This window comes from Penicillium roqueforti (genome assembly GCF_015533775.1).
Source record: "Penicillium roqueforti strain LCP96 04111 chromosome Unknown scaffold_07, whole genome shotgun sequence".
Classification (NCBI taxonomy): Eukaryota; Fungi; Ascomycota; class Eurotiomycetes; order Eurotiales; family Aspergillaceae; genus Penicillium; species Penicillium roqueforti.
The window spans coordinates 207,618-231,210 of record NW_024067571.1 but is presented as its reverse complement, the minus strand read 5'-3'; the positions used below and the strand labels follow the sequence as shown (position 1 = coordinate 231,210).

General features: G+C 49.3%; 8 protein-coding genes across 8 annotated transcripts; 6 read left to right on the top strand and 2 right to left on the bottom strand.

Annotated features, from left to right (window-relative positions):
• Positions 1-177: 177 nt before the first annotated feature.
• Positions 178-1,930, top strand: LCP9604111_3907 (uncharacterized protein; the record flags this gene model as incomplete). Its single annotated transcript, XM_039071547.1, has 5 exons — positions 178-288; positions 339-481; positions 538-1,349; positions 1,403-1,758; positions 1,820-1,930. 5 exons carry the CDS (start codon positions 178-180, stop codon positions 1,928-1,930), a joined length of 1,533 nt encoding a protein of 510 aa, XP_038929991.1.
• A 1,967-nt stretch (positions 1,931-3,897) lies between these two features.
• On the top strand, positions 3,898-5,334 carry LCP9604111_3906 (uncharacterized protein; the record flags this gene model as incomplete). The annotated part of the gene is made up of 6 exons (XM_039071546.1): positions 3,898-4,050; positions 4,118-4,317; positions 4,367-4,533; positions 4,594-4,711; positions 4,774-4,841; positions 4,898-5,334. The coding sequence occupies 6 exons, from the start codon at positions 3,898-3,900 to the stop codon at positions 5,332-5,334; spliced, it is 1,143 nt and encodes a 380-aa protein (XP_038929990.1).
• A 489-nt stretch (positions 5,335-5,823) lies between these two features.
• Positions 5,824-8,041, bottom strand: LCP9604111_3905 (putative galactose oxidase; the record flags this gene model as incomplete). The annotated part of the gene is made up of 2 exons (XM_039071545.1): positions 5,824-5,873; positions 5,932-8,041. 2 exons carry the CDS (start codon positions 8,039-8,041, stop codon positions 5,824-5,826), a joined length of 2,160 nt encoding a protein of 719 aa, XP_038929989.1.
• Positions 8,042-9,771: 1,730 nt separating this feature from the next.
• On the top strand, positions 9,772-11,770 carry LCP9604111_3904 (Dyp-type peroxidase; the record flags this gene model as incomplete). Its single annotated transcript, XM_039071544.1, has 8 exons — positions 9,772-9,818; positions 9,884-10,118; positions 10,183-10,577; positions 10,634-10,726; positions 10,780-10,890; positions 10,947-11,044; positions 11,103-11,408; positions 11,478-11,770. 8 exons carry the CDS (start codon positions 9,772-9,774, stop codon positions 11,768-11,770), a joined length of 1,578 nt encoding a protein of 525 aa, XP_038929988.1.
• Positions 11,771-12,273: 503 nt separating this feature from the next.
• On the top strand, positions 12,274-14,457 carry LCP9604111_3903 (uncharacterized protein; the record flags this gene model as incomplete). Its single annotated transcript, XM_039071543.1, has 6 exons — positions 12,274-12,383; positions 12,458-12,492; positions 12,562-12,631; positions 12,692-12,859; positions 12,917-13,266; positions 13,316-14,457. 6 exons carry the CDS (start codon positions 12,274-12,276, stop codon positions 14,455-14,457), a joined length of 1,875 nt encoding a protein of 624 aa, XP_038929987.1.
• Positions 14,458-14,962: 505 nt separating this feature from the next.
• LCP9604111_3902 (uncharacterized protein) lies at positions 14,963-17,014 on the bottom strand (the record flags this gene model as incomplete). Its single annotated transcript, XM_039071542.1, has 1 exon — positions 14,963-17,014. One exon carries the CDS (start codon positions 17,012-17,014, stop codon positions 14,963-14,965), a length of 2,052 nt encoding a protein of 683 aa, XP_038929986.1.
• Positions 17,015-17,352: 338 nt separating this feature from the next.
• On the top strand, positions 17,353-19,081 carry LCP9604111_3901 (misato family protein; the record flags this gene model as incomplete). Its single annotated transcript, XM_039071541.1, has 5 exons — positions 17,353-17,424; positions 17,474-17,673; positions 17,723-18,161; positions 18,228-18,748; positions 18,820-19,081. 5 exons carry the CDS (start codon positions 17,353-17,355, stop codon positions 19,079-19,081), a joined length of 1,494 nt encoding a protein of 497 aa, XP_038929985.1.
• A 2,136-nt stretch (positions 19,082-21,217) lies between these two features.
• Positions 21,218-23,008, top strand: LCP9604111_3900 (uncharacterized protein; the record flags this gene model as incomplete). The annotated part of the gene is made up of 5 exons (XM_039071540.1): positions 21,218-21,671; positions 21,722-21,925; positions 21,976-22,197; positions 22,246-22,500; positions 22,551-23,008. 5 exons carry the CDS (start codon positions 21,218-21,220, stop codon positions 23,006-23,008), a joined length of 1,593 nt encoding a protein of 530 aa, XP_038929984.1.
• Positions 23,009-23,593: the final 585 nt, after the last annotated feature.

Below are 23,593 nucleotides of genomic sequence, written 5' to 3'. Positions count from 1 at the left end.
AGATTAAGCAAAACACTTGCGAATGGAGTGTGCCAGCCACAATAACACTTGCTAAGACTTGAATAGGGGGAGTTCCCGGGGTACTGAAAGTCTCTTGAGTCCCTCTCTTAGTTCACTTTGTCGGCTTCTCTTTTTGCATCGTCCTTTCCTGTTGCCAGTCTCACTCCAACAGTCAAAATGAGCGATACTCAAAGTTCAACTCATGACCCTGAGAAGAGTGCACCTGTCGCACGCACGCAAAGTGTCAAGGATGGAAATAGACACGAGACCAGTCTCGTCAATATCTTGGTACTTGACTAGCTCTCCTTAGTTACTTTAATCCTTGTCTGACTCAATAGGTTGCTTGCACTGCATGTTTAGGAGGATTCCTATACGGCTTCGCGGCCAACGCTCTTGCTGGATCCCTCGCCCAACCAACCTTCATCGCCAAGTTCTTGTCGGGGTCTAATGCAACATCTGTACAAGATGGTATGCTTGGAGGGTATGTTCAACCTTCACTGCAGGCAAACGCATCTTTAGCTAAAAATATCTTGCTAGTTTCCTCGGAGGCGCCCTAGTCGGTGCTATTCTGCAGGCACCCGTGTCTAACAAGTTCGGCCGCCGAATTGCCAACGCCGTTGCCGCCCTGATCGTCATTATCACGGGTGCTTTGCAGGCCGGTTCGGTCAGTGCCACCATGTTTATCGTCGTGCGTGTCATCTGCGGCGTCGGTGCGGGTATGGTATTCTCGAATACGCCCGTGTACATGAGTGAGATCTCGCCCCCGCACACACGTGGAATGCTGGTCGGTCTGCACGGTGTGGGAACAGTGACGGCGTATATCCTGGCCGCTATTTGCGCGCTGGCCTTCAGCTTCGTCAACACTCAGATGCAGTGGCGGTTTATCTTCATCGTTCTGACTGCTGTGGGTGTTATCTACATGGCGACACTTTGCTTCATCCCTGAATCTCCTCGCTGGCTCATGCAACAGGGACGTGATGAAGAGGCTAAGAAGGTCTTGGAGTATCTGCATCGTACCAAGCGGGACCCTAGAGGTACTTTTGCTCATGCTGAGGCGGTCCAGATCAAGGCCCAGGTCGTTGCAGAGAAGAATACTCCAAGCGGATATCTCTACATTATCCGCACAGCGTCTCACCGCAAGCGCGCTCTCTGCGCCATCCTGTTGTGGACCATGGGCCAGGGAACCGGCATCACTGCCATCGCCAATTTGATTCCTACCCTCATGGGTGCACTGGGCTTTGGTACCACCATGCAACTTGGACTTGGAATTGTTTGGACTGTGTGTGCGGTGATTGGTTGCGGAATCAATATCTTCCTCCTAGACAAGATTGGACGAGTCAAGTTGTTGGGTGAGTTTTGGATTCCTTTGCCGTTGAGCTGCTTATACTAACCACATTCACAGTCATCGGTGGATTTGGCTCTGCCGCTATTATCAGTGTCATGGCCGCTCTCGAGAAGTACTACCTCCACACAACCTACACACCTGGAATCAACGGCGCCGTCGCTATTTATTTCATCTTCGGTGCCTTCTTCACCTCCACCATTGAATGTACCGCATACGTCTATGGTTCCGAAATTTGGCCGACCCACCTGCGCAGCGAGGGAGCAACCATTGCATTGGTCAGTTTCTTCGGTAATGCTGTCGCATACAGCGCGCCTGTCACACTGGCTCTCAACAATATCGGATGGAAGTTCTATATGGTGTTTGTTGCTGTTACCGTCGCAAGCACTATTGCCATCATGTTTTATTTCCCCGAGGTATGTTATGATTTCCGTCCCTGCACCGTTATACTCCAATCTAACCTTTTTTCCCCTGCAGACCATGGGACTGAGTCTCGAGGAGATCAATGCTAAGTTCGGCGACCACGTCGAGATGGAGCTTCAGGATGCACTTGATGTTGAGGACACTAGCTCGAACGGCACAGTCTAAGCAGAAAATGGTCACATCCAGGACTGATGCATCAATTGAGGTGTATATACGTGGATTATATTGCTTTCCGTTCGCATAGTTCAACTTTCTATTGCTGATATAGCTATACAAATTTAATTCGATATCATCATTTGCCACGTCTTCTCTAATCTCAGCCAATCCCGCTATCACGTACTTTTTTCTTTTACGGGATATTCTGAGACCTATACGAAGAAGTGGAGCTCAACCTTTCGGACGGGTCGCGGCTTGCCCAAGGCGGCATGGCCCTGCCGATCCACCCCGTACCGACCCAGACGTGGACGCTCAGCCAGGATTCATAATGATTTTTGGACCAATCAGAGCCGGCGGAAGTGATTGACTTTTATTGTTAAAACTAATAAAATGTGTTTATTACGCCCATTGAAATAAATTACAATACGAGATACGGACCTCGGGGGTGCCTTCCAAATTATAACTCTCCTTCCCTTTGCCCATGTATTCTGCCACTCTGATTAAGCTTTAAGCCTGAATTTTGAGTATAAAAATGGCTCATACTAACTTCTAAAGCTTGTTGTGTCGTAATCCTCGTCTACTCGTGGCGATTCCTGTTCTGAAGGAATAGTTGGTGGAGCACTTAAGGGAGAACTAACTCCGGAGTAGATATTTTCGCTAGCGGCTTACATATAAAGTGCGGGCACCTGTTGTCCGACCTATTACTCCGTACAGTATAAGGCGGTGGGGAAAGCGGTAGGCCCGAGCAGTTGCCAAGAAGCGGAACCCAATTAGGAAGGTACACCTACAATCTCAGGCAGGTCACGAGCAGCAAAGGAGGGTCTTCAACTTATGTTGTATATCAAATGAATACGCTAATTCGATTGTATATGATATGTATGGAGTACTCCGTTAAACAAACGGAGTACTCCAACTGACCTCCCCAAATCTGAGACTTCACGGAGGTATAGTGGATACCCGCATAAGACCCCGTCAACTGGAACCACCTACAACTTACGAAGACGGCTGAGTTATAGATGATTCGTTAATTGACCCTCCACTTTAATTTAAATTTTCGTTTGACATGCCGTTATTCATATGGCAACAGCGTTCCTTTCCTTACTAGGTAGATGTCAAGAAAGTTACCCACGGCACCCAGCTGTCAACTGTTAATCAAACCGCAAATCACTCGGAATCTTCCCGATAAGAAGACTTGTATGCGAATGCGATGCCCTGACCCACTCTATTTCAGTGCATGATCTGGCTTGCACATACACCTAAAACGCGGGAAAGGTCGCCTCGTGGATGGGCTATGACCACCACCAGACTAGGAGAAGCACGATGCTTCTTTTCCGCTAGGGCCGAACCAATTGCAACCCTACAAATTATCGTACATATCCACTTGACATCCACAAAGGTATTGTGTGATATATCGTTCAACTCGCCCCCTGTCACTAGTGCGGATGGGCTCCGGAACGATATTCAAAAAGAATTTGAAATGTTTTTATTGCATTGCAGCAATCCAAAATGTGACGAGGATAAACGTTGAGAGAGATGTGTAGGAATGAAGACGTCGAATTGCATAGAACTACAGGGCAAAAAGGCAGAAATAGAGACACCCAGAGCTGAAAAGAATCATCTATTCAAGCTGAAGAATAAAATCGAGCGAGCTATTCCCGCCAGTATGGTTATCTTAACTAATCCATCGTACCATACCACTGGAAACGATTTCCTTGTTATTGTCCGTGACGAATTTTTAATTCTTTTCTTTTTAGTTTCAGACCTTTAAAGCTTCAAAGGTACGAAGTATGGTCAGCCGTTAGGCCTAGCTGGAAGTGGATTACGATCATCGCAATCACAATAGATCATAATTAGAGATCATTAGCCGGGCCCCTATTATTCTGGTTACTATTTCCCTCTGGTGGCTCGATTATATTTAACAGAGTAATGATGGATGTCATTGTGTCTGCTTCCTGAATCTTGACTCCACATCCAACATGCCTGCTCTCCGTGGTAAGGGTCCAACGTTGGTTGGAGTACTTTGGTTTGAAACTACTTTGTGTATGCTTGTGCTTGCACTGCGAGTCTACACACGGACTGTGATCCGCCGCAATACTGGTTGGGATGATCTACTGCTTCTCGCTTCTTGGGTATGAGCTCTTCTGAGACATCCATAGCTCTTGCACTGATTTGCTAACTTGTCATGTCGGCTTGTAGATTTTGATGGTTGCCTTTACAGCCCTCTGTACAGCAGCGGCGCATTATGGCATGGGTGTGCATTCAGGCGAACTTTCTGTCGATCAGACTACCCACGGAATGTTACTGCTCTTGGCTGGGCAAAGTATTATAGCAATTAGCATGGGTTTGAGCAAGTGCGCTGTCGCTGCGTTCCTCATGCGGATTGTCGTCAAAAAATGGTACGTTCCTTAAACTGGAAGTTCGAGGACCTTGACTGATTAATCCTAGGCACAAACTCTTCCTCTGGTTTTGGATCGTCAGTATCATGGTTCTTAGCATTATCCTGGCTGTTACTGTGTTCGCACAATGTACACCAGTGGAGTCGATCTGGGACCCGCGAATTCCGAGTAAAGGCTGTTCTTTGAATCTCGCGGTCATGGCCACAATCATGTGCGGTATGCTTTCTTCTCTTTCCAAGCATAACCTACACTTGAGTTGTTCTAACATATTTCTAGCATGGTCCGCCGTCCTTGACTTTGTTCTCGCTCTCTTCCCATGGTTGGCCTTGTGGAATTTGAACATGAAGAAAAAGGAGAAATACACGATTTGTTTCTCGTTGAGTCTGGGTATTTTGTTAGTTCTTCGGCTACTGATCCATTGCCTTTCCATTTTATCATACTAACACATATTCACAGCGCCGGAATTTGCGGTATAATCCGAACAACAGGTCTCAACGCTCTAACACAATCATCCGACTATCTCTGTGAGTTTCGGAATCCATTGTCTGTTAGCGGCGAAAACAAGCTAATCACAGAATAGATGCGACAACCGACTCGGTGATATGGACCATGTCTGAACTTTCCACCACCATCCTTTGTGTCAGCATTCCAGCCCTTCGCCCTCTCTGGCGCTCCATTTGCGGCGACATCTCATCCAACGACGCCTCAAACTACACCGACCTTCCTCCCTACGGAAAAAGCAGCGCCGGACGCAGCGTAAAACAACCGACCTTTGCTATGGATACAGTGACAACGACTACCGTGCATGGCAAAGATCTTGACGATGAGTCTGGGAGCAGTGGGAGGAATGAAGAGCACGGAGAAGACACAGACACGAGACATATTCTGCCTCATCCACGTCCTCATTCGACTGGTATCTATCAAGTCAACGAGGTGACGATATCTTATGAGGATCGAAGGCCTGGGGATGGTGATAGTATCCCTTCTGATCCAGTCAAGACCAGGCAGCATCTTTGATATACCCATTTTGATGCTATATATCGTTACAAGGGGAAAGGATAGCTCCATTATCCCGACATAATTAGTATAAACTCAACTTGAGACGATTTTCATATGTAAGGTGGATACCCTTGGACTTTTTGAGCTATACTCTATGGCAATCGCGCTTCTTACAAGGAGTATGAATATTATTGGTTAGGATTATAATAGAGGTTCCCTACATAGCATTTACGTGTTCTAATTCCTTCGCCACGTTTGGTAGATGTCTATGGACTAGTATCCTTATCTGTATGCGACAGTCGAGGACAGCGCAGCGGTACGAAGGGCAATATCAATATATTGGTAGACTGGCATCCTACTACTTCCTCTCTATGTAAAGCAGTAGTATTCAAGGTGACTTTTCAAATTCAACTCTTATAGGTATACGAAGCTGCTATGCACTATAATTACTGCAACTAATGCTGACGCTATGTCAACCTTCGGACTCTTCAAAAATGCCAGCTTGCCTCAAAACCACTTTCTTCTCAGCAACTCGATCCTCATGAATGTCCCAATGTCTGTAAAATCAGTGTTAGTCTCCAAGATTTCAAAAAGTTCGGAGTGATTGATGCTTACTGTTCTGTTCCTCCATCACGCTTAGCGGATCCTGCGCAGGCTGGATGGTCTTCGTGTCATCCAAGCCAATCATCATGATCTTGCCGATGCTAGGCACACCATGCCGGTCCAGAACAAACAACATCCAGTATCCAGGAATTAAAATACCCGAATCTTCTGGCAGGGTAGTTTTCCAGGTATTCCTGAAAAATGATGTAGCAGTAACATCAAGTGGAATGCGGCGTTGATCAGTGTTGACAGTATGGGTGGCGGTTCCCAGACGGATCAGGGAAGCTGTGGAGATACGACCGGAGGTTTTGAAACGCAAGGTACTGCCCACCAAGGTATGATCTGGCAGGCCCGAGAGGATCTCAGGACGCGGCCGGGGCTGACCTGAAGGAGAAAGGAGGTAGGGAGGAGTAAAGATCTGACCATCATAGTGGTTGGCTGAGCAATTGCCACAGAGCCCACCACCTGCATTCAACACTCGAGCATCTGGAAGGAGGATTGACACGGTATGATACACTCTCACAACATTGTTCTGCTGTAACTTTGTGAAAGTGTTGGTTTCAGGGTCATAGATTTCCGGAATAAATTGGACACGTTCCTCATTAAATGCAACGCCGTACTGCTGACCGCCAAAGATGGCGACTTTTCCATCGGGGAGAACGACCGTAGTGTGGAACACACGCTCGTAGTGCATAGTGCCGTTTCCAGCTGGTTCAACCTTTGGCTCCTCACCCGGTTCACCGATCGTGATAATGTGGGCGGCGTTGGTGGACCACGATTTATCATAGTCCGGAGAGCCACCGAGAGTGAGAATCTTTCCCTTCACGGCATCGAACATGATTGCGTTACCGGACATAGAATCATCATCATCCATACGATCCCCTGCCGCCTTCACACTACCATTATCGTGAGCGGAGTACCAATTCATCTGTTTGCTAGGCCCGGCTTGGAAGATACTCAGATTCTTCCAGCCGAAGAGCCAGCCATGGTTGTCCGCTCGCCATGGACCTTCCATATCCCCAGTCAACATCTTGCTGACTTTGGCTTCAGGGAGCATAGTCCAGTTTCGGGTAGCAGGGTCGTAAACTTCGCCATCCTTGTCAACGTTGGAACCTCCAGCCCACGAACCGCCAATGACGAAGACACGCCCATCGGAGAGGGTTGTAGACGCCTGGTATCCACGACGGAGTTTCATTTCGGTTGCGCGGACCCATTCATCTTTGGCAGAATCATAGAGACTAGTCTCGGAGGCATCGTTGCCACCAGTCACGACCATCATGCCAGTGCCGTCATAAGAAATGCCGGGGCAGAACATATCGTGGTGGGTGTTGCTGACAGTGCGCTTAGAGACCTCGCCGGTCAACGGGTTCCACCGAGTCATAACAGTTTTACCTCCCGGCGTAGAGTGGAACTGGTCATCGGCCCATGACGACCAAAGGGCAAGCATGCCAGATCCCTCCTGAGCACCGGCGACAGGCACAATAGGGAAATCAAGAGTTGGTCCCCAGACACCCAGCGCAGGGTCACGAGGAATGGTGTACAGAGTTCCATAGATGTTCAGTTCAGCGATACCGACCCAGGGGTTTTCCTTGTCGGCATCGGTCGTGATTCTCAAGTATCGGGTAGATGATGGTTCAAACGCAGACATTCGCTGTCTGTTTGTGTTGGGCCACATTCCATACGCAACAGGCCCCGTCCAGCTCTCGTGATCTTCGCTGACCCATATCTTGTGCTGGGTAATGAGGCCTTCCGTGTCCGTATCAATTGGAGGAAGGACAACGACGGCGCCCACTTGGTACCATGCACCGAGATCAACAACGAAAGTATGTCCCTTTTCGGAGGGGTCACTGTGCCAGGAGGTACCGTTCTTGCCATCGATCGCATGTTTGCATGGGTAGCCGCTAGCAGAGCTGCTACATATCACGGTCCAGTCTTGACGGGAGATTCGGTGGCCTTGATACGGAGGAGATTCATCTTTGAACTGCGGTACCCAGGAGGGGTTGTCGGGTTTTCCATAGCCAGAGACACGCTCTCCTCTCATAGCTTCGTGCATGTATTCGGCCATGCCATTGACTCCCCCAATGGAAGCCCCGAAGAGGAGCCCGGCCCACTGAAGTTTCATATTGGGCGAAATTTATCGGAGTGTGAAGAGAATGTCAAGGAGAAGAGGAAAGTAAGGCTCACTTCATCTGTGCAAAAAGAAATCTTGACGTGATCAAGGGTACATATAAGTGCAGTACTCGGAATACTCCGCCAGGGCTGGATCCATGCTGTCATTCAGGATCTAAGTGATTTTCAGCACGGAGTGACCTATGCCAATATTACGCAAACTATGACAATAAGCCCGATCTCATAGAGGAAATGTGGGGCTGCTTGCCACCAGTCAAGTGTCTATCTCGGCATTGCTGAAGATCAGCATGAGAGATAGACATCAATGATTGTCTAGGTCCACCTTGCGTAGTACGGCGTGAGTGGGCACTCCTTCTTAGATCGGTGAAGAAAATCCCCAAAAATTAGACCCGATCGGCGATGCTCGGGCAGAGTCAAAGATCGGCGCATCCTGCAGAAGACACGGCATGCAAGCCCACCCCGAACTGGATAGGTACAAGTTCAGCTGTTCCCAGGTGTGAGGTTATTCCTAGCTTGCATATTATAGGTGGAGCTTCCAAGGTTGCACCCAGAACTTGTCGTCATGGCTCTGATTGACCAATTGGCTCTGATCGAGTGTAATTTTACTGCATGTCGATCATGAGAGAGGAACGTCAATGTTGTCTCCGGAGAAAGTTCGTGCTAGCGGCAATTCCGGTGGAGCCCGGCCCGCTTCCGCTGAGACTAATCTTCAGCGAATCAGCTCCCGAGGACTTCTCGTGACATCAAAGGTGGAAGTTTAGTTCAGCTGAGTCTCTCTGGGTATTACACCGGCCTATGCACTAGCTTCTTGCAGATGTAAGCTGCATATGTCGTTCCTCGAGCTATTACAATATGAGTCCACAATTTGTCAAGTGGAAAGCTGAAAGCTATCCCCACATTCCTTTAACTTCATGATTTTCCATTTTCAAGCTGTTGGGTCAGCAGCGCCCTACATAGTTATCATGTTACATTCATACCCGAAAAATCGACAGTCATGACTTGTAGCATATCTTTTGATTGACTAAAATTTTCGGTCGACATGAACGGTATTCGAATTCAGCTAGGTGGATCACGGCTGAAGCCTAGAGATCTGAACGATGTACATCCTACATTGCCGGATATGGATATTCTGCAATCTCCACTACTGCAGTCAATGTGTTATATGTATGGAGCACGGAGTACTCCGCACAAGCCCCCAGGAACCGTGATGTTCGTGATATTCTAAAATATGCCATCTCATTTGCTTGGAGGGACCCACACTCAAATGTAACTGGGAAGTGGGCCATGTTGATCTCTAGCATCGAGGAAACGAAACCCTATAATCATCTGTGAATTAGGAATACATACATTCGAGCAATGACCTGTGGGGCAGTGAGTTCGCATCTCTAGGCGTATGCCCTTCCCCTCTCCCCCGGAGATGCTCGTATAGCTGAATGTGGCTATGATCGATCACTACTATTAGAACTCCCTCGGTAATAACACCGGTGTCGAATATGCCTATCTAATGGACGATCTGATCCAGTAACTGAATGCTACGGTTCAATCACAGACCCGCCTCCTTCCTTTGCTTTTTTGTTAGAAAAATAGAATTCTTGCTGCGTCAGAAGATGGCGTACCCACCGTCTTTCTCATATAAATCCTGTCCCCTCAAGTCAACCCTTGTTCGTTCGTAGTCTTCATTGACATCAGATCGTATACTCTTGAGGAGTCCGACCTTCCATCATGAGTCTCACATCAGCCATCAAGGCAAATATCCAAGGAGATGTTTGGTGAGTTTTCCATGCTACCGAGTATTCATATCGGCATGGTCTTTCAAAATACTTACCTTCATCAGGCCGGGTCTCCCAAAAAGGTTTCAAAGCTTTCTCTTTTTTCGCGTTCGAAACCAAGTTGATTTCAAGAACCGACTGAAGACATTTATTCCCAAGATTACCACCGGGCAAGATGCCTGTGAGATGGGTGAGACCATCAAGCGGGCAAAGAAGGAGGCCGAACTGGCAAAAAAATCAGCTAAGCTTCAAGGTTTACCGGGAATCAACATTGCCTTTACCTCGACCGGTCTTGAAGCAGTAAGTTATCAATCCAACTGTTGTCACTGAGATTGAACAAATACTGATAAGCCACCACTCATAGCTTGGAGCATTTGTGAATTCCAATGATCAGACTTTCGTCAAAAAAGACAGGCAACTATCAACAGTCTTCCGGAAGCAACAACTCCGTGGTGGATTGTTCGAAAAGGGCATGTATGCGGATCTTGTCGGCGAGGGGTGGGATAACCCCCAGGAGCTTCGAAAGGAATACAAGCCCACCGATGATAATGAGAGACTCATTGATGGTGTGATTATGGTGACCGCAAGCCTGAAGCGTGATTTGGATACCACGGTCAGCGAGGTGAAGCAACATTTCCTGGCCGAGGAGGGAGTACCTCTCAACCCAGATACATATGTACTCAGCCAGAACCCTTCTATAGAGTTCACACTGGTCAGAGAAGGAAAGGTTCGCCCAGGCGCTATGAAGGGAAAAGAGCAGTAAGTACTTATCAACCTCAGGAGTCTTTGCCGGCCAAACTTACCTTTATATTCAGTTTCGGATTCAAGGATGGAATCAGTCAGCCTGTAATTGAGGGCTGGGATGAAAGGCAACCCGTGGGAAAGGAGCCCAAGGCCACAAAGTCAGGGTAAATGTGCTCGCCGTTGTTGAATGAAGGACTCTCAGACTGATGAAATGCAGATTGATTGTTTGCGGACATGAGGGCGACCCTATGGGCCAACCAGCATGGGCCAAAGATGGCAGTTTCCTTGTTTTCCGCGACCTTCAACAACTTGTTCCTGAATTTGACGAGTGGGTGACCTCTTCTTATTGTATTGTTTGCTATTTGGTATTGATCAAGTCTATAGGTTCATGGAGGAAAACGCTATGCACGCCCCTTTTACTCAAGACCACCCCAAGCCAGCCGAAAAGCTTGCTGCATACTTGATGGGAAGATGGAAGAACGGTTCGTCGCAAATTAGAATCTTTGAAGTTCGCGCAACGATTTGCTGACCAATATCAAGGAACCCCCGTGGATGAGTCTCCTCATGATGACTCTGACGAGAAACTCTTCTCATCAAACAACTTCGATTACCACCCCGTTGAGGAGCACAAAAAGTGCCCCTTTGCGGCACACACCCGCAAAATGAGACCACGGGCTGACTTGGAGCACGACCATGCTGTTATTATCCGTCGTGGCATTCCGTATGGCGAGGAAGTCTCGGCTGAAGAAATGACTGACCGAAAGTCCTCTGAGGAAAAGGAACGTGGGCTTCTGTTCGTCTGCTACCAGAGCGATATCCGCAATGGATTCAACTTCCTGACTACCCGTAAGCAGTCGAAACTTGAACTCATGCATGTGTGACAAAGAGCCCCCCACTAACAATTGATTCTCCTAGGCTGGGCAAGCAATCACCACTTCCCTGACCGCAAGACTCACTTCGTCGGTGGTGATGGTCCGGGCATTGATGCGTTTGTAGGCCAGAGACTAGACCATCACCCGCCTCGCTCTATCGGTCTTCCTGATGGCAAATATCCCACCGAGGCCCGCATGCCGCTAGAGAGCTGGGTTATCCAAAGAGGAGGAGAATACTTCTTCGTGCCTTCTATCTCAACGTTGAAGAACGAACTCACGGGTCCTGGTATCTTTGACCAGGAGAAACTGGCGCGTCTCCGTGAAGATAACGCGTAATGGTGGGGCCCCGTGGGGGATAGGGAGGCCATCTATATGGTATGGTAGACACATTTCTCGAGATTGGAGTAGTATAATCAATAGCCCGCCCCTCTGGGCATCTCTCATAATAGGAGAAAATGAAAGAAACGCATTTTCCTTGCAATCCAAAAAGTTGCCTTCTTTGATATGATGCCTGGTAGATGTTGGCGTTGGTCCTCTAGATAGCTGAGCGGGGGATATATCTGAGTAAGAAGAACCGGAGTTAGAATTCCACAACAACCTATACAGACGATCCCCGAACGACGCCGAGACCACAGCTTACGACACAGCTGTGGGTTACATTTCCACATAAGACCGTGAATGGTCGGTTTATCCGAAGTCAATGACTTCTAGATCCCGAGATGCTGCCTGAGGCGCTAACTTCGAATAGCCAAGGTCCCCTTTGCCAGGCTCACCCCTCAACTTACCGTGATTCCCCGACACTGCTTGAATGGCGTCGCATCCCATGATTATCCTTGAGAATGGTATCTGAATCTCCTGGGCCTTTGGGCATTGACGTCTCACGTTCCTCTATGGAGTCGCCACCAGCCATTGCCGCCTTGTTCGTCATCAGCTTCGACATCAGGGCCGGGTAATTTCTACACCTTCCCCTGGGCATCGCAGCTCTCAAGCTCAGGAACTATCGCTGACATTATGCGACAACAGATATGTGGTCTCGTGGAAGCGAACTGTGCCGGGAGGTGAGCAACCAATTATCTAGCCGCGGCTGCAGTTGCTCTGATGCGCGATACTGACTCCCGAGTGAACAGTTGAGGTGGAAGGGGTTGTTGAATACAAATCACTGCCCTCAGGGTTACACAATGTGACTGAGGACCTGGTGTATGTTTTTGAACGTCTTTGAAAGCTTTGGATTTGATCTTTGCTGACGCGCTCCTTCAGATACTTCGTTCATGAACAGTATGCCGGTATCAGCGCGTTCCTCAATCACCCCGCCACGGAGGCCGAGCGCAATGCGAAGATGTTTGCGATCGGAGTTCTGGTGCCTCTCAGCACCGGAAGACTTGGGAAGAGTTGGCGACACGCTCCAAGACTCAAGGAACTGGCGTTGTTCGTATATCCAGGCACTCAGGATGGGAGATCCCGACTGACAATGGTCTTCGATAGGAAATACGCCGAGAACATGTCGGATACGCAGTTTCTGTCTGATTATTGGGAGACGTATAGAATAGGAGGGACCGATTCTTCAATTCCTGACTCCCCCCTCGACTCGCCTCTTAGTCTTCGTTTCCGACCCGGCGACCGACTAGATCACTCGAGTCGCAACCGCGCCTTCAGCGATGCAATGCCACTAGAAACGTTCAGGCCGGCCTTGACACCCTTCCACCCCGCTTCATCGCTTCCAGAGTTCACGGAGTGCTTCGGACCTTTGATCTTCCCCCTCTATAGAGCAGCTTTGCTGCGCAAGCGGATCCTCTTCATGGGCGAGGCTCCTGTACACAGATCTTGCAACTACGGTATGCTCCAATGCGCATTGTTATTGAGCTGCTGCTAATTCAGATCCAGTATATGATCTATCTCTCTTAGCCTCATTGCCGAACTCCCTCCTACAGCTACTCCCCGACGATCGCATACCACCACTACGCCCCCGTCCCCTCTTCAACGTCGGCATCCATGATATCCCCTACCTCTCCTCCTTCGATCCGTCGCGCAGCATAATAGACCTTGAAACAGACCCAAGCTGGATCGCCTGTTCCACAGATACTGTCTTATCCATGAAACCCGATCTCTTCGACGTCCTCATCACCCTCCCCACGCCATATTCACAACAAACCGCCGAGCGAGCCTTCCCCAAAATCTCCCTAGTCCATCACACAGGCGGCAAACCCAACCAAATCCAACAAATCCAGCTAAAGGCAACCCAGCGCGACGCCCGCCGCTACTCAATGCTCCGCCGCGGACTCCGCCAATTCTCCAACGACCACCCCACATCCCCAGAACAAGACCCCTCAGACACAGACTCAGCCTACTCCTTCAGCCCGATCGTCGAGCCAGTCTCCTGGACCCGCCTTGCCTACACCTCCTTCATCTGGTGGGCCTCCGCCGGCGAGAACCGCGAGGGCCTCTCAGAGGAAGAAGAAGAACAGCAGGCAGAACAAGACTCCCGCCTTCTGGCAAGCATCGAGAATATCGCCCGCCCACCCTACAACCCACCCTCTCACTCCGACGCACCCCGCAATCCCCTCCAGGAAGGCCAGGAGCCGCTCGAAGTTGCGCTGGTCGCGTACTTCCGCCGCCTGACGTCGCAGATCTTCGTTACGTTGGCTGGCGCCATCGCGCGCTATGATAGCGACTTCGACGGTGACGCCTATAATGATGCGCCGTATATCGACGATGATGATGATATTATCGATGCTTCGCTCTCCATGTCTCGGCAGTCTATCCATGGCGACGAGGGGAATTCCCCTTTACTCCGGCAGCGGTCGAGCGCGGGCGGGTCTGCGAGTCATGGGTCGAGAGCTGGTCACCGGGATTCCGGTGCGCATGAAACTGTCACCATCACGGTGGCGGATATGGCGGAGATGGGGCTTGATGTGTGGAGTGTGACGGACCGAGTCTTTGTTGAGGAATTGGTTTCCTTGTGGTGGGGTCGTGGCGCGAAGGTTGATAGTGCGAGGATTAGATGTTGTGGGATCTCGGTTTTGTAGAGGCTGGTTCTCTCCGCGACTGTTCTATCTTTGAGATCTTTGAGATCTCCATGGAGGTATTTGTTTGTTGTTAGGCATAGATTATGTACTGTAGGCCAATATAGTTACATCTTTTCATGGATATATCGGTGGATGATTAATGGTTCATTTGATTCCAGACTGACCATGATAAGATGAAGTTCACTCCCAAGCGAAATCTATGTAAAAAAGAAGAAAAATGAGACATAGGAAATGTGAAAAGAGGGACGGACACTTGAAGCCAGTGGATCAAAAGAAGGACATGCAGTTGGGAAATTAAATCCATAGTATACTGAGGCTCATGACATCGGAGCTAAAAGATCCAAACACAAACAAAACAGAGCATATTGCTTTCGATCGTCACGCAAATGAAATAAACACAAATCGATGCAGCGCCGGGGGTATTAGAGGAAAGGACAAGCACCGGCAGACTATGCAAAAGAAAGACATAAATATGCATCATGAGACATACGTCCCATGGCATTCATTAACGTCGGAACATCCGAACAGGAGCACTCATATCTCGGCGTTCGCCAAGTTCTTTCTCGGTCCTCGAATCAGCCCGAAGACTGGGGTTAGGAACACGTCTAGGTCCCCGAGCAGAAGTCGGGTTGGATCCCGCCGAGGCGCGAGCTGCGAGGCCGGGCTCACTGGCACTGACTGATCGCTGCTTGCTATGGGTGCGGCCTCGGCGCGCCCTGATCTGTGCGAGTGCTTGTTCGCGGTCGATAGGCGTATCGGGAACGCCAGGGTGCGAAGTGCGCTGTGACTGTGGCTCTTGTCGGGAAGGAGCTCTCTTCGGGGGGTTAATGGGCTGGCGGTAGCCATAGGGCTCTCTCTCGACACGTCTCGACGGTCTTGCTTCCACAGACAGTGGTACACGCGGGCATTCGGCGGCACCATCTGATGGGGTGGGACGGGGCATTCTGGTCGGGGCAGGCTCCCCAGAGGGGGTGAACGAGTCGATTCCTAAGTCGGGTGATGCAGAGGCATCGGCATGACCTGCGTGGACATCTGGCCGAGGCTCGGCTCGATCGGGTTTGTCGAAGAAGTCCAATCGCAGAGGTCTGACATTATCTCGGAGAGGAGATGGGAATGCCGTGAATGTGCCAGTCACTGGAGAAAATGTAACCAGGGGCTCCTCTGGCATCTGCATCTTGGGGAGATCCGTAGGTTCAGCCTTCATGGTAGGCGCGGTGTGCTGGTGCACAGGAACAGGTGGCGCGGCTGAAGGAGTACGACTTGACTCTGTTTCTTCCTGGTGAACGCTATGTTGAGGAGATCTCACCTGAGTGGTGGCCTGGTGAACAGGTGATCGGTGAACGGGAGGTGGAGGAGGGGGAGGGCTAGCCTCGGGAGTGCTTGCTGGATGAGGAAGGACTTGGTGCACACTAGCTTTCTGAATGCTGGCTTGTTCAGCACGAGCTTTTGCTTCCGCCTCGATCTGAGGCTTTTGGAATTTGTTATAGTACTCAGCATCGTAAATGTAGCGACGACCTTGGCTCTCTGCAAGCCTGCAAGAGCAGCGTTCGAACTGGCACTCAATGTTCAAGAAATGCACCATATCTTCCGCTGCGACTCTGCGACGACGCTCGAAGATTAGCTCTTCCCTAATCTCCTCCAACATATCCTCGTCTAGTTCAGCAGCCTTCTCGGATGTAACTTTTTCACTCTCCGCTTTTGGTGCACAATCCGACAAACGTGGGCGTTTGGGGGGAGTGGCTTCTGCGTGGTCTTCTTCGCGTGCCGGAGCTGGGGATAGGACAGATCCTGTAGCGGCTCGTTTCGCTCTGCGCGGGGTGGCCAAAAACGCGAGATCGCCTTCTGCTATTGACAGTCTTCCGAAGTTTTCTCTCCGAATCTCATGCGCGCGGACTTCCAGGGTGCTCGAGTGGTTGTCTGTTTCGAGGGCACGGAATTTCTCTTTCAGGACTTCGAGTTCCTCTGTAAGACCAGCAAGAGCATAGGCGCGTTCGAATGCCTCCTGCTTGGCCTTGTCCTTTGCCTCGCGTTCTGCTCCCAGCTCCTCCTTCAGGGCTCTGATGTCTGATTTCGAGTGTTTCAATTCTTCTTGAAGTTTTACCAAGGTTGAACCAGCCCGAAAGGCTTCTTTGCGGGCTTTTCTGATTTCTTTTTCGAAAATTGATCGTTCGTGGGCCTGGCGTTCTTTCGTACCATGTAGCTCTTCCAACAATGATTCCAGGCGTTCACTGATCCGGCGTTCTCGTGTTTGTGCTTCGGATAAATCTTCTTGTGCGGTGGTTAGGGCGGACTCGGCTTCCTCGCGGCCCAGCATAGCGCGTTGTAGAGCGGCATTGTTCGATGCAGAGTTGGCAGTGTTCCCTCCTCGAGAAAGGCCGTTGAGAAATGCCACTTTGGCTTGGACTTCCGAAACACCTCTAGTCCTCTTGTGGTGTAATGTGAGGAGATCAGAGGGTAGTGAGGGAGAGGGGGGGATGGTTTGTTGATTCATGCGTTCCGGTGAGACCGGATTCAACGCCTTCGAGGGGCTCAGGATGGGACGTGTTGGGGACTCCATCGCAGATGCTTGACAAGTAGTGGATCCAGCCGAGGATGATCACAGGGTCAAAGAATCATCACAGAAATAACGAGATTCACGAGGGAAAATCACCGTTGTGGAGTTAAAGTGGTGACGCACACAGAAACATGTTTATTTCCCTCTTTGGAAGGATCATGTGACTGTTGCCCTGGTGACTTTTCAGCACCTTCCCGGATGTGGTTAGTCACTCACGTGCGGTACTCCCCACATCCGGCCTAGCGTCATGTTTTGGTTATGTCTGTGCGTCTTTGGCGGGCATTGTCGATATCAAAATTCACCGAGGGGCTACACTGCAAGTGTCAATTGTGTCCATCAATATGCATGAAATCGTTACACTTCAGCTTGGTCAGCGGGCTAATTATCTAGCAACACATTTTTGGAACCTGCAGGTACTGTCAACCACGATCACATATGAACTTCAGTCTGATATATATCTAGGAATCATACTTTACCTATGATGGAGAACAGTCAGATGTTGATCACGATGTTCATTTCCGACCGGGTGTTGGAGTAGATGGCTCCGAAACCTACACCCCACGCACAGTAATCTATGATCTGAAGGGCGGATTTGGAACATTGCGCCGGTACAATGCACTTTACGAGCTAAGTGAAGACTCCACAGCAGGTCAAGGATTATGGTATGCAAGTTAAATTGATGAACAAGTTTTTCAAACTAACGTCTGGCAGGGATGGACAAGAGATAGTCCAAAAGCAACCTCCAATTCAACCAAGTGAATATCAGAAAAGCTTGGATCTGGGCACTCAACCCCCTCGCCTGACCTCGGAATCCGTACGCTACTGGTCAGACTACAACCGAGTGTTCTATCATCCAAGGTCTATTGTCCAGCTAAACGAATATGACCTAAACTCCCAGAACATGCCCTTTGAGGATTGGAATGTCGGGGAAGAACTATTCAAAGACCTTGATAAGGAGCATGACCTGCTGGACCGTGACCTGAGACCTCTGCTTGAAGAATGTGATCACTTGCGGGCGCTGCAACTGTTCTCCGGATCTGATGATGCTTGGGGCGGATTCGCAGCCCAGTATATGGAACGACTGAGAGATGGATTTGGAAAGAAAAGTATTTGGGTGTGGGCTATTGAGGACGGCACCAAGACACAGCGGGTGAGTCATACAGTGCTATTTTGAAGAATCGCGAGTCCGGTTGGCTAAGTTTCGAACTTTATAAAGCACCACCAGTTCAAGAAGGATACGAACAAGGCCAGGTCACTTCATTCGATCTCGCAACTGGCATCGCTCTATTCTCCAATTATCGACGTTCCGCATAAGCTGCCCGGCTATATCCATGTTGATCGCCAATCAGAATGGCAGAAAACAGCCCTGATAGTCTCAGCGATTGAGACGGTCACGCTGCCTTCCCGATTGCGGCCATATCAGCATTTCGAGGCCTCTCTCGCTGGGGAAGATGGCACGCACACCATCTTCGAATTACAATCCTCCATTAATAAAATGAAAATCAATGACGGTCAAACCAAGGAAGCCTCCAATGAAGACGGGCCGACGCAAGCCGAAATTGAATTTGACATTGACTTCGCCTATGACGGGGAGTACAAAAAAGGCGCCCATGTCTTCAACCAAGTCCAAGTCACCCGCGGAGACGAACCGCAAAGGGACAGCGAGTCCACCGAGGACAGGGACATTGGGCACCGTCGCAAGATCAGGAGATACAACTCAGAGTCGATGTTGCAAAAGTAGGTTTCCTGTTCTACGCACTAACTTTCCATGTCTCAGCCAGGCGACTCACATTCTACACCATTAATAGGTTCCACACGCCACTCCGCATGCCTATTCTTGACAGTTTCCCGCATGACATGTTCCCCACCCCCGAGACAGGTACTGGAGTAAATGTGTTTACCGCATTGACCGCCTCGACCCGGACAGCTCAGAGCATCAAGACTATCTCGGCAAGTGCCGCACGTCTAGTCTCGGTCGATGAGCGTGAGGCTTTGGTAAATGGACTAGGCGAGATTCGAGAGTACTACGAGACGGGGTGGAGTAGTGGCTCGGACGATGATGACGACTAGATAAGAGCTACACCATATGTTGATATCATCGCAATCAAAAAAAAAGGAAAGAATGACAGGGTATGTATCCGGTTTCGGGCGATAATTACCTCCCGTTACGCAGATCCAATATAGTTACGGAGTACGGAGTGTACGATACCACTTTGTAATTCCAAGGTTGTTCCACAGAAAAAAAGACATAGAAGGATTTGGTGGCTTCAGGCTCACTTTGTACTTTTTCAGTGTATCACCCCACATTTTCCATGTAGCCCTCGTTATCTGTTCCGATGACATGTGCGCCACTATGCATGGTTGCAAGGGAATGCGACCAGCCTCTTCATAATAATCTCACTCTCCGCAATTGAGAAGGCCGGGGACTTGTTGGGAGATACTTTTCCGAGATTGTGGTGGAGAGTTTAAGACATATATTCCATTATGGATACGCCGTACTCAGAGATATACATATGTTCCTTGGTAATAGCCCCACGTCACATTGCCGAACCGTGGTCGAGTCTGTCGTTCTTTATCAAAAAGAATTGTAACTATATTGTATGTACGGAGTACATACAATATAGTTACCTTGGAAGGACTCGAACAACTAACGCCCCTTGTTGTGTGACTACGTGTAACTATGCAAGTAATATGCAGTGCCTATGCAGTGTCCGGAGTATATTGCACAGTAACAGGGGCAGAGTATATTCTCCAAAGTTCTCCGTATATCGCGCCATAATTCTTCTTTTGGCAAAGAAAGATCGAGGGCGTCATCAGTCCAATTTGAAATTCAAAAATCCAATAGTCTGGACCGGGATTGTAGAGAATCCTTATGATACTGTAAGAATAGGGCAGTCCTACATACTATGTACATGTATACGTCACATATCAATACCAGTAAATTAATTCCTCACCAGAAAACAAAAAGAATACAAAAGAAAGCCAAAGAGGAAAAACAAGGACAACACGTTGACATCACCAAGTCTCCATAAAAGTCCCCACCGCAGAACTTCCCATGTTTTGTTGGAGAAAATGCCAGGGCCTGTCCCACAACGGTCCACTTGGCCTGCGCTGGGCTTTTGACAGCCTATTACGAGATACTTGGGTCAGGGGCATGTCTATCGCAGAATAAACACCGATCAAACCATTTTGCGATCACCGCCTGGGCTAGAATAATAGACCCTGACCCAAATCTAGACTGATATTCATTTCCGGCTGTCCGATTTTGATCCCCACAGCCCTAAGATTCGTGAGAACTTGTTTTATCTATACAAAGTACATAGATGCCCAGTTTGAATTTTCACTATTATTCGTGAGGTTTCGCTTCCCCACACTTTTATCTGGGCCATATGGGGTGGGCCAAACTTAAGAGTTATTCATAGCTCGGTTTCATGATGTGTATAAAAGACATTCTACTACTAGACTTGATATCATGAAGTATCAAGACAAGGAAATTAGACAAAAAAAAAAGACAAGAACAGCAGAAACTGGCAAACCCTAACCAAATATAGGTACGTACTCTATGCCGTGATGGGACATCCCAGAGCTATCTCCCGCATTGCCAAGACACAACCTACATCATCCGAGTCCATTGGCTGATCCGCTCATCGGGCTCTGAACACTTTGACTTTGTCATATTTCAACTTTTTCGAGTTTGGCAAACTACACGCCAATCGCTGAGACCCCGGCAGGTTCTCATTGGCTTAACCCTTGTACCTGGTCGTCTAGTCAACCGGGCCTGTTCCGGTACATACATCTTCTTCGTTGGAAATATGGAAAATATGCGGGTCGACTGCTGAATACTGGTTGTTCATGCCCGTTCTGGTTGGCTTTCGAATATGAGCGCCACTTTTATTTTTTCGACTTCCTGTTTTGAGCACCCAATACAATGGGGTACCAGGTGGTCCACACTAGCCCATGGCCAACCGAACAGAAGCTATCGAGTGAGCCAACCGGACAGGAATTAAGGCCCCGAGGAAACCAAACCCCCGAGCTACATATAAGCCTGCCATGTTCTCAATCTCTCCCAGCCTTCGTCCTCAATTATTTCAATTGTTTATATTGCTTGTTTAGGAACTCTCTCGCTACGGTTCCTGTCGTCCTTCGTTCCAAGGAGCATATCAGCCCTATCTATCTCAGCACATAAGCATTCGTTTGCCAGTCAAGATGAGAGGCGTTCCGATCGTTCTGCTCTACGCCGCGACCTTGGCGTCCGGCGTAGTCATTACTCCCAAACATGTTGGTGAGCCTCGCATTGCCGTCCGCGGCGGCAGTGGTAACCATGGCGGTGGCCCTTGGTGGGGTAACCACGGAGGTCAGGGTGGTCACAGTAGCAGTGTTCCTCCAGTAGAGACCACTACTCCTGCGCCTGTCGAGACTCCTCCGCCCGTGGAGACCACCTCGTCCGAGACTACCTCGTCCGAGACCGAGACGCCCACTAGTTCCCCAGTCATTCCGACAACTACTTCAGTCGTGATTCCTACTTCCCCAGTGGTTCCGACTACTATTCCAGTGGTGGTTCCTACTACTCCAGCCGTGACTCCTACCTCGACTTCTTATCAGACTGGTACTCCTCCTCCAGTTGTCGTGACCACTACCTACACGACAACCACCTGTCCAGGTAAATGAAGTTCCCACTGTTCTATCAATTCCAATTGCTAATAAAATCAGTGACATGGAGTACCGTTACAAGCGGCACGTCAACGTACAGCCATCCTGTGACTGCGACTAGCACGATCACTGTGACATCTGTTTATACCTGCACTAAAGGGGGTTGCGCTCAGCCTACAACTACTCCCGCTCCTACAACTCCCTCTGAGACTACTCCCCCTCCGGTTATTGTGACTACTACCTACACGACCACTACCTGCCCAGGTAAATGACATTCCGATTATTCTATCAATTCTAATTGCTAATAAAACCAGTGACATGGAGTACTATCACAAGCGGCACGTCGACATACACCCATCCTGTGACTCAGACGAGCACGATTACCGTGACGTCTGCTATCACCTGTACCAAGGGTTGCACTCAGCCTACAACCGCTCCTGCTTCTAGCATTCCCTCTGAGACTGCTCCCTCTGAGACCGAAACCCCTGGTCCTCCGGTTATCGTGACTACTACCTACACGACTACCACTTGCCCAGGTAAATAAGATTCCGACTGTGATATCCTACAATTGCTAATAAATTCAGTGACATGGAGTACTATCACAAGTGGCACATCAACATACACCCACCCCGTGACTGCGACTAACACGATCACCGTGACGTCTGTTGTCACCTGTACTAAGGGTTGCACTCAGCCTACAACCGCTCCCGCTTCAACCACTCCTCCCACCACACCTCTTCCTGTTTCGACCACTCCCTCTGTGACCGCTCCCTCTGAGACCGAGACCCCTGGTACCCCGGTTATCGTGACTACTACCTACACGACTACCACTTGCCCAGGTGAATGAAGCTCCGACTATTCTACAAATTTCAATTGCTAATGAAATCAGTGACATGGAGTACTATCACAAGTGGCACATCAACATACACCCACCCCGTGACTGCGACTAACACGATCACCGTGACGTCTGTTTCCACTTGCACTGATGCTTCTACAACTCCTATCGTGGTGATTCCTCCGGCTACCGAGAGCAGTGTTCCGGCTACTGCGACTACTGTCCCGGCTACCGAGTCTAGTGTTCCAGCTACTGAGACTACTGTCCCGGCTACTGAGACCTCTGTCCCGGCCACCGAGACCAGTATTCCGGCTACCGAGTCCAGTGTTCCAGCTACCCCAACCGGTGTTTCAGCTACTGGGTCTACTGCCCCGGCACAGTCGAGTTCCATCACTTCTTCCACCTCGGCTCCCCCTGCTTCCTCCTCGCCTGTGTTCAATAGTGCTCCAGCTCTCCAGAAGTCTGCTGTGGCCATGATTCCTGGCCTGGCTCTCCTGTTTGCTCTGCTCTAATTGATCTACACGGAAGTTGATCTGTCAGATGAGATATGATGCCATCGCTTTGGGCAGGGGCTAGCGAGAAATCGGACGATAATCCCACGCAAGAAAAAAAGACAACGAAAACATCCAAGAAATTTGTTTCTGACATATTCACTTGAAAGACGCCAGGATGGCGGTTATTAATGGGTCTCCTGACGACCTGACGCTCCTTATCCACGATTATGGGACCCTAATTATAGTTATATATATTAGTTTGCAAATTGAAGTTTATTTGCATTAATTGTACACCCACATTTCATCATGGTTATAAATTAACATCCACAAGTTGTCTGGTCTACAATTCAGCCCTATTTGGAATTAGGGCTATGACATAATGCGATAACGATAAGCAGTGCAAACATCAAACGTCGCCCGATGTGTTTGCATAATGACCCGTGTCCTCATCCAATAGCTCTTTTAGGCTTCAAGTTACGTTACTGCCAAGTGGCCACAGTATCCCTTTGGTCTCAGATGGCCTAATTTCGAGTCATCCTGGTTTTCCTTTTCTAAGCACCGCCCCCACCACCCACCCGCCAACCCAACACCAATCTCTGAGCT